Source organism: Doryrhamphus excisus, chromosome 1 (assembly GCF_030265055.1).
Source record: "Doryrhamphus excisus isolate RoL2022-K1 chromosome 1, RoL_Dexc_1.0, whole genome shotgun sequence".
NCBI lineage: Eukaryota > Metazoa > Chordata > Actinopteri > Syngnathiformes > Syngnathidae > Doryrhamphus > Doryrhamphus excisus.
Window position 1 is genome coordinate 10146204 of NC_080466.1, and position 13367 is coordinate 10159570.

At 42.0% G+C, this 13367-nt stretch overlaps 1 protein-coding gene across 1 annotated transcript in view; it reads left to right on the forward strand.

Annotated features, from left to right (window-relative positions):
* Nucleotides 1-12686, forward strand: part of LOC131133557 (sphingosine kinase 1) — a 21993-nt gene extending 9307 nt beyond the window's left edge. The window contains exons 2-5 of the mRNA XM_058078949.1: nt 4081-4230; nt 5514-5608; nt 5692-5807; nt 9871-12686. Coding sequence (XP_057934932.1) covers nt 4081-4230; nt 5514-5608; nt 5692-5807; nt 9871-10708 — 1199 coding nt within the window. The 3' untranslated portion in view covers nt 10709-12686. The remainder of the gene's footprint in view (nt 1-4080; nt 4231-5513; nt 5609-5691; nt 5808-9870) is intronic.
* Nucleotides 12687-13367: the final 681 nt, after the last annotated feature.

Here is a 13367-nt window from a genome sequence, read left to right on the forward strand (position 1 = left end):
ATTTATTATTAAATTATTAAATGTTTAATGTTAATTTTTATTTTTCAACACAAAATAAGATGGAAAAATAAATAAGCAAATCAAAAAACAAATTAAAGAAATTAAACAAATTAAACTTTCATATCAAGGCGGGGGCCTCAAACTAGCGTCCCGCGGGCCGCATTTGGCCTGTGGGCCGTGAGTTTGAGACCCCTGGTCTAGAGCCAGCTTACCACCACCATTATCAGAAAGGAGCTCTTCAAACTGTTCAGGAAGCTACTTAAGGATATTTCAACATTGCTTGCTCAGGAAGCTATTCAAAGATATTTCAACATTGCTAGCATCTTCACCAGAGTATGCACTGATGAAACTGGATGGCAAAATTGGCTTGGAGTGAAAGAATGGCTCGAACCAAAAGGGAAACAAATATGCATTGAACCAAAGTGGGAGACAGATAGATCAGCGCTCTACCAAAATACCGAGCTGTTAATATGTGGCGTCATAGCCCATACATTTGTCCAACACACAATTTCAGCACAAATTAATCCTTTAGCTGACGAAAATACAAATCACCGACCATCTTAACCTAACTCTGAAATCTCTGGATCTCCATTAAAGAAACCAAACTTGCTCTTGGGAAACTTTCTAGCACATCCAACATCGAAGAAGACACCAGTAACGGAACAGATTCACTCAAACAAAAACCAGTTCATGCCAATGCCTCAAACTTCTTCTCGGGCAAGCCGGGAGAGAAGCCAGGCAATTTGTCCTGTTGGAAGACCCAACTACAACCAAGACCCAACCTGATTTTAGGTTTTCATTATCCCATTGACTTTGTGTAAAGCACCAGTTGCATTGGCCGCAATGGACCACATAATACTACCACCATGTTTACAAAAGTGTATGTAAACTTTTGATCACAACTGTGCACACTTGTATCTATCAAATCTTATCAGGTGGTTTTGTAATTAGTTGTACCTAATTTTAGCCAGTAAGATAGGTACGTAGATAGAGCTAGATTAGAGGATAGAAGAGAGATTAAAACCTTGGCAGAGGTCTGTATGTTTGAAATTCTTGTTACATTTTGTCTGGATATTTAGCTACAAAGCTGTCAATCAAACCAGATAAGCTCTTTCCACATCAATCAAGCTTCATAATGTGAAAGGATAGTTGGTTCAGAAGAGAGACGAGACCTGTGTGTGTGTGTGTGTGTGTGTGTGTGTGTGTAAGTAGCTGTCAATTAGGTATGAGCAAGCTTTCTCCAGCATCAATGACCTTTAGTTTGCCCTCTGTTTTGGGACAGATGGCCAAATCCAGCTTCGACTTCACCTACGCCCCCCCTTTGGCGTCATGCACTTCCCAAAGCAGCTAATCCGTCAGTATGTTTAAAAAGATTTGGATTTGGTGTTTGTAAAATCTTTGTAATCTTCTGAAAGTTTGATCCCTAACATATTTGCACCACATCAGTCACCCCATGTACACTGTCGGATTCATTTGATGTGTTAAAAGGAACAATATGCTTTGTCATTTCACCCTGGAATTAACCTGAGCTATTGATTTCTGCCTGTCATTGCCATAGCAACCACAGATCATCTACTTTAGAGATGATCAGCCAGGATTTCTCTTATGTTCTGTTAGCATTAGCCTTAGTGCTGATATTACTGTTCAGTTATGTGTTGTACATTTCCAAAATATGCAATTGAAGATTGGAATATTAAAGAATTTAGACACCAATAAACAATTTTTGTGTTTAGAATAGACATTGCTGTCACAGTTTACCATGGAATGCAAATTTAACACTTAGTATGCTGTGATTAACAAATTTAGTCTGGTGTGTTGTTAGTAAAAATTGTTTTCTAATGTCAACAGTCATGGTCGACCGCTTTTGTCGACATAAAATTTGAGAACCAAAGGGGTCATTATTATAAATATCAGTCCGTTTATGTTGACATGCGTTGTCATGTTGTCAACTTCCTCATTAAGAAGCATGAAACGACAACAGCGACATAACTGTGATGTAGTTGCACAGCATTAAAACGTGCACACCGACTACCACAGCAACTCATTCATTTTGTACCGCTTATCCTCGCGAGGGTCTGGGGGGTGCTGGAGCCTATCCCAGCTGTCTTTGGGCGAGATGCGGGGTACACCCTGGACTGGTCACTGCAGCAACTATCAAAATAATAATAATAATAATACATTTTATTTAAAAGCGCCTTTCAGGACACCCAAGGTCGCTGTACAGGAGATAAAAACACCAATATAAAATACAAGATAAAAGACAACAAACAATAAATAAGAGCATACAATAAATCGGGAGAGGGGGTCCATGTGAAGCTGTTAGAGGGAATAGGCAAGTTTAAACAGATGGGTTTTGAGTTTAGATTTGAAAATGGGAAGGGTGGCAGAGTTACGGAGGTCTGGTGGCAATGAGTTCCAGAGTTGGGGAGCAGAGCGGCTGAAAGCTCTGCTCCCCATAGTGCTAAGGCGTGCAGAGGGAACAGTGAGATGGAGGGACGCGGAAGATCTGAGGGAACGGGATGGTTTAAGAATGTGTATGAAGTCAGAGAGGTAAGGGGGGGCAAGGTTATGGATGGACTTGTAGGTGTACAGAAGGATTTTGTAGTTAATTCTTTGTGTCACGGGGAGCCAGTGGAGTTGCTGCAGGATGGGGGTGATGTGGTGGAATGAGGGGGTCCTGGTGATGATCCGGGCAGCAGAGTTCTGAACCAGTTGAAGTTTATGGAGGGATTTGTGAGGGAGGCCGAATAGGGGAGCGTTACAATAGTCAATACGGGAAGTGACAAGGCTATGGACGAGGATGGCGGTGGTGTGGGGGGTGAGGGAGGGGCGTAGACGATTAATGGAGCGCAGATCAAAGTAAGCTGACCTGGTGACGTTATTGATGTGGGATTGAAAAGATAGAGTGCTGTCGAGGATGACACCCAGACTCTTGACCTGAGGGGAGGGGGAGACTAAGGAGCTGTCGATGGAGAGAGAGAAGGAGTCAACTTTAGATAGGGTGGATCTGGTGCCAATGAGTAAGAATTCAGTTTTATTGCTGTTAAGTTTCAGAAAGTTGGAGGTGAACCATGATTTTATTTCAGAGAGACAGGAGGTGAGGGAGGGGGGTGGGAGTGTAGAGTTGGGTTTGGAAGAGAGGTAGAGCTGGGTGTCATCCGCGAAGCAGTGAAAATGAATGTTAAATTTACGGAAGATATGGCCGAGGGGGAGAAGGTAGGTTATGAAAAGAAGGGGCCCCAGGACAGAGCCCTGGGGCACACCTGTGGTGACTGGGGAGGGGTCGGAGGAGAAAGATTTAAGCTGAATGAACTGAGTGCGGTCTGTGAGATAAGAATGGAACCAGTGGAGGGGGGTGTGGGAGATGCCAATTTCGGAGAGTCTACTGAGGAGGATGGGGTGTGAGATGGTGTCAAAGGCCGCACTCAGGTCAAGGAGGATGAGAATAGAAAGTGAACCGGTGTCAGCTGCAGTGAGGAGATCATTGGTGATTTTGATAAGTGCGGTTTCAGTGCTGTGACGGGGACGGAAGCCGGACTGGAAGGGTTCATACAGATTGTTAAGGGTGAGATGTGCGTGAAGTTGAGAAGAGACTATTTTTTCAAGAATTTTGGAAATGAAAGGTAAGTTGGAGATAGGGCAGAGGTTATTGAAGTTGTTGGGATCTGAACCAGGTTTTTTCAGGATTGGGGTGACGGCAGCGGTTTTGAAAGCTGGGGGGACAGTACCGGTAGACAGTGAAGAGTGGATAATGGCAGAGATGAGAGGAAGCAGAGAGGAGAGGCAGGATTTGACCAGGATTGTGGGGATGGGTTCCAGCTGGCATGTGGAGGGCTTGGATTAGATAAATAAATGCATTTCTTTGTTTTTTTTTTTAGATTGTTAGTCATCGGAAGCTCTTAAGTCTCTAGTGACAGTCACATGTAGATGTGCAAGCAATGGCTCCTTTCAGTTACGTCGACATCAGTCAGCCAGTCTGAGAGGCACGGACATAAACATGTACCCCCTGTATACTTAAAGACCGTAAAGACCATACCTCATGTCTTGTTTGTCTCTTTCTGTGATACATTGTCCTCGTAGGGTTGCAAATGAGCGAGTTGACCCGTCCATATCGCATGATGCTTCTGGTGAATCCACAGAGCGGGAAAGGACAGGCACTCGCACTCTACAATAACCACATCCAGCGGATGCTCAATGAGGCCGGGGTCCCGCACACAATTCTCATCACAGGTGAGTTGGGATGGCACTAGAACACAGAGAAAAAGAAAACTTGTAGGGCAGTACATGTATTGCAACACTATCATCTTCATTCACACAGGTAATACATTCTGTGTCCATGATCAGTCCTGCAGCTAGAATTTGACATTCTTTTCCTGCAGCAGTAAAAAAAAAAACCAAAACAATAAAAGCACTCTCTATAAATGATTAAAAAGCAGGGTTTTACGTCCAGCGTCTTGTTGATTTATTATTTATATTCACTGCCAAAACAAAACCAATAAATGTGTAAAGCAAAGTAAGGCATATTGATGGAAATGTTTGCCTTCCAGGATACCAACCGAGTATAATATGTCTTTGTGAACGATAAATACATGCAGAAGCACACTCAAATGTTGTCAAAATGTATGGTAACATTGGTACTGGTACTAGTGCTAACACAACATGACAGCTGTCCTGGCTGGTCCAGCAATATTCAACCCTCAATATAGTGTATACTGTCAATACTGTAGGTTGTTGTTAGGTTGTTAGATGTATCTTTTTAAAGGTATTTAAGGATGCCTTTAGGGTCCAGCATGCCCCCATCACCCTAAGGAGGATAAGCAGCATAGAAGATGGATGTATCATCTACATGTTTTGTCCCAACCAAGAATATGCAACACTGCGAGTGTCTGTATTAATAAAAAAGTAATTATGTGTGCAGGAGTCTCCCCTGTGAGAATGTTTTGTGCCGTGTTGAGACTCAACACCACAACGTTGTTGATATGGAGGAGCGCTGCAGCTACTAAGAGTGCACAGTCATCTGGAGCTGCCTGAATGAATGGCGTACCATTAGCACCTCTGCACTGAAACATACTTTACATCACTTAAAAGGTCAAGTGGTTTAGCTAAACCTCAATCACGACTCAACAAGAGTAAGCAGAGCGGGACCCCAGAGCAAACCACTTTGCAGTTGTTCACAATGATGATTCAAACAACCATTCACACTCACATTCATACCTGTGGACAACTTAGTCTCCAATTAACCTAACTTGCATGTTCTTTGGAAGGTGGGAGGAGTTTCCCGAGTGTACCCCACCTCTCTCCCAAAGACAGCTGGGATAGGCTCCAGCATACCCCAGTGACCCTAATGAGGATTAAACGGCATAGAGTATGATTGAACAAAGGACTTGCAGTGCTAACACAATGCCATTTTGGGGACAATGACAATTTATATGGGAGATATTTAGTTGACATGAGTGAGCTGCTTATGGAGAGATGCCATACGGAGTGTTACTTATACGCATGTGTTTTTGCAGAGCATCAGAACCACGCCCGTGAGCTGGTCAGAGAGGCCGACCTGTCACAGTGGGGTGCTGTCGTCATCTTGTCAGGAGACGGTCTTCTGTTTGAGGTAAAGAGAAAATAATCCAAAATTTCCAAATTTCTTTTTGACACCGTCAATTATACTACACATTTTTTGTGTGTGTGTGTTAGGTGATTAATGGTCTCCTGGACAGATCAGACTGGGAGGAGGCGATCAGGACGCCTCTTGGTATACTTCCTGGTGGTTCAGGAAATGCCTTAGCTACATCTATACATCACTACTCGGGGTGAGCCACACATAAACACAATATACTGTCAAAAATACAATAACTAGTCGCTATGTGGTCCACCATGGTTGCTGTTGTTGTGTCCATTGTTCATGTGCAATATTTTGCACAAACTTGCCATTGGTTTGCATTTTCAGACATCAAAGCCTTGTTGGTGTGCAAACAAACAGTCAAAACAACATGTTTTTCTTGAGTTTGCACTTGGAAACTGTCATCGTGGGCAAAGGACAAGTCGCTACACGCATCACCTCACTCACTGTATAATTATGTCACCTTGGCTAACCTTGGTTGTAGGACGCCAGTTTAACCAGTTGGGTAACATGTTCATTTATACCACACATTAGTGTGCTATGTACACACAGTATAAGAAGCCGGTTTCAGTCTATTTATACAAGATGTAGTTTCAGCCATTGCAGTTTATCAGACCGCTGTGATGGAAATTAATACATCATAGAGCATCAATATGTAATAAGTGTAGTTTAAATTGACAGTTCCAAAATGAAGCCTGCCAAACATTGTGAATTTGGGAATTAAAATAAAAAAAATAAATACATAAAACGTGATACTTAGCTTAGATGAGTAATTGTAAAGTCCCCACAGCGTGGATGCATGGTGTGACAAATCTTCACTCTCCTGCATGCAATGTTTCAGGAGGAGAAACGATTGATTACAAATTTATTGGAAGACAACTAACTTCACAGTAGGACATTAGGAGAAATGCTCCAGTCACTCATCAGATGCCACCTTCTAATTAATTAAATCCAGAACTCTTTTTACAGTGTAACCTTCGTATTTGTGATTATTCCCATTCCAAGTGGCCTGGCTGAATAAACAAGTCAGTTCACATCTTTATTAATACCATAAGATTCAGCATGCCAAAGGGTAAAGGTTGATAGGCATGATATTGTATGATAACTGAACAAGAACCGAACAAAAAAGTCTCATGGGAAACTGGGGTGTTGTCCTGCATGCTATTATTTAGGATTACTTCAGTTGTCTGCCAGTCAACTTCTAAAATGAAAATGAGTAGCAGTAACAATAGAAGACGGACCCGGTATTATTGACACTGCCGCAGTATCCAGAAGCTGTCCACAGACAGGCAGACAACACGTACACGGGATTATTCCCAGATGAATAGAGGGTTCACTGAGGCCGCATGCTGCAGTTCAAATGAGCACCAGCTAGAATGGATCTGCTGTTATGCAATACAGTGAACAGCGCACAGGTCTGCTGAGGGAGGTTTTAAATCAAAGCAGAACTTCCATGTGCATGCTAGCAGATGCTGTCGCCGCGTTGAAAAGACGCGGAAAAAATCTACTCCACTATAAACTGTTTTACAGATTCCATGTCAACTGGTGTGAGTGGTATATTACTATGAAAAGATAAAACATTAGGCATCAATGGAAACTAATGACAAATGACATGATGGCTTTTCTAGCAGACAATAACAGAAGACAACAGCCAATTGAGGCTATTTGAATATGATACTCAGTCCGCCCTCTTCTTTGTGTGTGCGAGACAGAGCGATATCATGACCGTCTAGTCTTGTCTCTGTCTCTCCAGTTGGGATTGTCTTTGTTATCTCACTGGCCGGCCATTTATGAAATCACCTCCCCAGTCCACGACATGCTACACACACAAGTGAGCATCATCCATCTGCCTTCATGACTCCATCAAGATGCTCTCTCCCCTCAGTCATGTTGGGCCAAAACAATCAGGTTAACTCTCACAGACAACAGCCTTGACCCACTTTCAAAGCCCCCCCCCCCAAAAAAAAATATTATGTTCATGTTTTTTAAATTTTTTGTCTAATTTATTTTGGGATCTTAATTATTAACTTGGGTTTAATCCCAAGAGACCGGTGTTGTTGCTTTTGAAAAACATTTCTTCTTACATTCATTATTTAGTGAGGAAAAATGCAAAGCATCTTGCCTTTCACTGATTTACCAAAATATGAAGATTTTCTTTCTTTGCAACTCAGAAATTTGAATTGATCTGCCTTTAAAAAATGAATTGTTATCAGATGGTTGCTGTTAACCTTGATTAATGCTCTTCTGTGATTGGCTCTCCTTTTAATCTATTAATTCCTTTGGGACCTACTTGAGGGTTCTAGTTCATTTTCTCTGCTCCCAATCACTTGATGGGTTTGGTCCTTTTAAGCCAGCAAATCAACAGCATGCTTTGTCACAACAAATCAGGTCACACTGACTGGTTAGCAACAGCAGGTGCAAAAATGGAAACAGGAAGAATGATTTCCAAGCGTGCTACAAAAGCTAAATTTGCCCTTGAAAATTGTAATAATTGTCTGGACCAATGGAGCACAACACCGCTCACTCGTATAAATGAGTGTGAAGAGGATGGTTTATTACAGGTCCTCGTTTGTCACTATGAATTGTTCTGCTCATTATACTTGCATTAGTGAGACTTGTGACCATGCCCCCAAATACACATGCACACTCAGTTCATTTCATATTTGTGTATATAAATGAATGGGAAGAAGTGTGAATGTCGTTGAGATTCTTTTCCAATTATGTGTGTGCATGGTGGCATAGCTGAAACAAGGTGATTTAAAATCGTATCGTACCATGTCAGACGTAATGGATGTAGCAGTTGAAAACAGCGCTTCAATCATGTCTATCTGTGATATTAAACAAAGTCAGTCTGCATAAATACACCTACAAAGTATTTGCCCCCTTCCTGATTTCTTACGTTTTTGCATGTTTGTCGCACTTTAATGTTTCAGATCATGAAACAAATGTAAATATTAGTCAATGGCAACACAACTGAGCAGAAAATGCAGTTGAGTTGCAACATGACACATTGAGATCAGTTTGGAAACGCCATTTCTAAAGCTTTAGGCCTCCAGCGTACCACAGTGAGAGTCATTATTCACAAATGGCAAAAAAAAACAGGGAATGGTGATGAACCTTCCGCGGAGTGGGCAGCCAACCAAAATCACCCATACAGTAAAGGCTCATCCAAGAGGTTACAAAAGACCCCACAACATCCAAATAACTCATAGGGTTAACAGGCCTCACTTGCCTCAGTCTTCATGACATCATGTTATTTTTAGGCTGGCTACTTTCTCAAGTTGTCTTTATGAAAGCTGACAGGGGTTCCCAAACTTTACCAACTCAGGGCCCACCTTTGTCCTATAGACAGTACATAGACAAAATGCTGCATTCTCAGAGCATTAACTTAATAATAATTATAATAAGGGGCTGCACGGCGGTCGAGTGGTTAGCGCACAGACCTCACAGCTAGGAGACCCGAGTTCAATTCCACCCTCGGCCATCTCTGTGTGGAGTTTGCATGTTCTCCCTGTGCATGCGTGGGTTTTCTCCGGGTTCCTCCCACATTCCAAAAACATGCTAGGGTAATTGGTGACTCCAAATTGTCCATAGGTATGAATGTGAGTGTGAATGGTTGTTTGTCTATATGTGCCCTGTGATTGGCTGGCGACCAGTCTAGGGTGTACCCCGCCTCTCGCCCGAAGACAGCTGGGATAGGCTCCAGCCCTCCCCGCGACCCTTGTGAGGATAAGCGGTAGAAAATGAATGAATAATAAGAATAATATTTTAATAATATTATTGTATGTTATAATTATTAATAATACAGTAAGATAAATATATTATATATAATATATAATAATATATATAATATATACTACTAATAATGATTTATTAAAATTAAAATAAATTTTTTTATTATTATTATTAAGATTCAGGATTGAAATGAAAGCAGGGGGATAAAGGAAGCCCAAACCTTTAATCTGTGGTGTACACACAAGACTTAACAAGGTTCCTAAAATATTGTGACAGGTCAATAACACTCCATAGGTTATTACTTACGCCTATAAATATAATTTTTAAATCATGCAATAAATATTTTACAATAAAATATTTTTAAAAATTATATTTGCAAAAATGAATCATATTTTTAATGACCTGTCATGGCCCACCTGCAGTACCACCATGGCCCACCAGGGGGTCTCGGCTCACACTTTGGGAATCACTGCTGTAGGAAAATGTGATGTACGTCTAACCTACTTTGTCTCCTGCAGTGCCTCGGTGGTGTCCACTGAGGAGCTCCTGATCAGTTGCGGCTTCCTGCTCTGTAAAGGTTTGGTGTCCCGCATGGACCTGGTCTCGGTCCACCTCTTCTCCGGCACTCGCCTCTTTTCCTTCCTGTCACTGGCGTGGGGATTCGTGGCCGACGTGGACATTGAGAGTGAGAAGTACCGTCACGCTGGAGCGGCTCGCTTCACACTTGGCACACTGGTGAGGCTGGCCTCCCTGCGCATCTACAAGGGTAAGCTGGCCTACCTGCCTGCCATGGGGGACTGCAAGCAGGTCAGGTCCATGCGTAACGGCACTTTGCGCCACTCCACAGACTCCCCCATACTGAATTCCCGCCACAATTCCTGTCACTCCAACAACTCCCTCAAGGCCATGAGAACTGAGCACACACCATCTCGAAATGCCAACAAAGCCCCGATGGGCTTATGCGACTCTCTGCTACCCCCACTGGATGTGCCTCCCCCTAGCAACTGGGTGGTGGTTCCTGAAGAAGACTTTGTCCTGGTGCTGGCTGTGTACCAGTCTCACCTCGCCGAAGACCTGCTGGCAGCGCCAGACGCCACTCTGGACGACGGCGTGATACATCTTTTCTATGTGAAGGCGGGGATATCACGCGCGGCGCTGCTTAAGCTCTTCCTGGCTATGGAGAAGGGCGCGCACGTTGATTCTGGTTGCACACATATGGTGCACACCAAGGTGCAGGCACTCAGGTTGGAGCCGTATTCTCCTAAAGGGATTATCACAGTGGATGGAGAGGTGGTGGAATATGGAGCAGTGCAAGCTGAGGTGCACCGCGGCCTTGCAAGACTTATCTATGGATGAAAACACACACAAGTAAAGATGTCATACTTGAAGCTGTTTGGAAGGAAAACCAAAACAATATAAGCTGCAACATAAAGTTCAGATTTAAATGAAAAAAGGGGCATCATGAAGGCTCCATTGCACCGCTCTCACAGACTGCATGCAGCTGTTGGGGCAACTAATGAATGATTGACATAGAGCCAGCGGCAAGTTCATTTTAGCTGTGGCAAGTAGGCGGTCATGAGAGACTAATTTGTTGTGGGCATGGGCAGTTAAACCAATCAGATCACAGATCCCACCCACCACCTCTGTGATGCGTGACTTTTGCCAGAGTCATTGTATTTCACATTGCTCTCATACTGTTTTTCAATCAGCCACAGCTTCAAAATACATGTATATGTACAGTATATACTGTATACTAAATAGGGTTCATAATGTAGATGAGACTAAAGTGGCATCCTCCAATTAAGTGTCCTTAACGTTAAGCTTTATGATGATTCAGCTTTGTGTTGACATAAAACAACAGACTTAATGATTGTAAAAGTGACTGTTAATTTTAACTTATGTCTTTTATTTTTCCCATTACACACACTCAAAATATTTCCCAGTTTCTGAGTAAGTCTTAAAAGTGGGGGGGTGCAGAGCGTGTATTGACGTGTTAATGCTGCGTGCAGATGGTAGCAGCAGCGTGCTCTTAAGAGGTGCACTAATTCATCCTCTCCACAAAAGATGCTTAGGGGGCATTACCAAACTCTCCTGGGAGGCGGTAAGAGGGGTGTGTTTCATTTCAAGCCTAACACATAGTCCTATACGGTGGAAATTATTTCCTATTTCAGGCTTGCGCGAAACATTTTTAGTAGGAAATGTTAAGAAAATTGAAGCGCTACAACATCAAAACAGGCTGATTTTCCAGCAGTATCAGCACATTCAAACTCATGAATACTACGTATTTCATCAGTGTCAAAACATACTCAAAATTAAGCTATTAAAATATCATCCCCCAAACATTTTGACTTTTTGACAATCATACTAGTTATTGTAGATTAGACTTATCACTGATTTTTTTTGTTCAAGCCTTTGCTATTTAAACTTTCTATTCAGTATGGCCTTAGTTAATTTTCCATCCATCCATTTTTTCCCTCACTTGTCCGTGCCACAGGGCAGCAGCCTCGTCAGAGTTTTATTACCTCAGCCAAGGTGATGTCCGCATTTTGCGTCCTCAGACTCTGCTTCCTCTACTGAAAGTCTGTCAGTATGATTCAGAAGAGTCTCAAAAGTCTTCCTTCCACTGTGCGATGATATCCGCAGTTGAGCTCAGCAGGCCTCTGTCACCACCGGGTACCGCTTCCCCTTTGTGAGGCGTTGAAATGTCTGCCATTACCTCTTTGAAGGCAACTGAAAATCATGATTAGTTTAAAAAAACGTTTTATTTTAGAATATGCGAGGCCAATAAAAGATGCACTGTGGGGGCTGGACCACACTGGACACCTGTTCAAATGCCTCCACGAGATGAGGTTTGACGTTGACTCACTTGAAAATATCACTGAAATTGATTTTAATGTTGTGATTGTCATTGTCATACAAAACAGTTTTAAAGCTGCTATGCTTACTTATGGTTGATTTTAGTATCTGGCATAATACATAGAGAGTCGGGTTATTTATAGAGTGGCGTAAACAGGGTGTAAAACAGTTTACATTAGTGATGCCAATATGGCTTTTCTTCCTATGCATGTACAGATGCAAGCCTGAGTCATTGTGACGTGCCTTGATAGTTCTGCCCTCTGGTGGTTGGAATAGGCTAGTGCGATGTTATTACGCTAAAAAAAAAAACAGTCCAGTTAGTCGCTGCAGGCAAGTGTGACCTTTCTGTCTGTTATAGCTGAAAGTTTTGGGATGATTCCCTTTATTTATTGAGATCTATTTTTTTCACGAGGCAAATGTCTGTAGTTTGTATTATATTGTTGTGATTGAAAAATAAATTAATGTAATGAGCCAGTAATCATTTTGTGTGTGTTTTTTTTTAAGGCATTAGTGTATTCACTTCAGACTCAATTTGTTTTGGGGCAACTGGAGCAGTGCCCAACCATTTCTAGCTAATGGCACAATCCCGTTTCAATGTTTACAGAAGTGGAAGAATTGATTAACATGTTACTGTATAAATCCACTGATGACAAATATGTTATGTAGCACATCTGACAAATATTTAATAATTCTTCAGTATTGGGACACCATAAGGGTTGGGTTTACTGAACTACCTGTGCACCGTAAATTCGCTAATTATAGCTGTTCCATTTAGTTACATCATCTAAGGACAACTGGAAGCAAGCTATCGTAGGAGTGACGCTGTCATTTCTGAGATATGAAAACTAACTTTTTTTCTTGAATAATGATTTTGAATGTGTGAAAGTAAAGAAAAATGTAACTCTTTGACCACAGGGAATAGCGGTAAAGAGCAAACTGTTTGGTGCGACAAATGTAACATGCGTACAGTACAACCAACATTTTAAAGCGCATGTAAAGGTAGATCAAGTTACTGTATGCTGACCAATAAAGCTGTTGCATGCAGCCACAGCAGTTTTATTACTCTGCGCTAATTATAGCTATTTCACAAAAACTGTATTTTAGTTATTAAAAAAATCTGACAGGGAGTTGTTTTTCTTTGCCCGGAAATACGACCTGT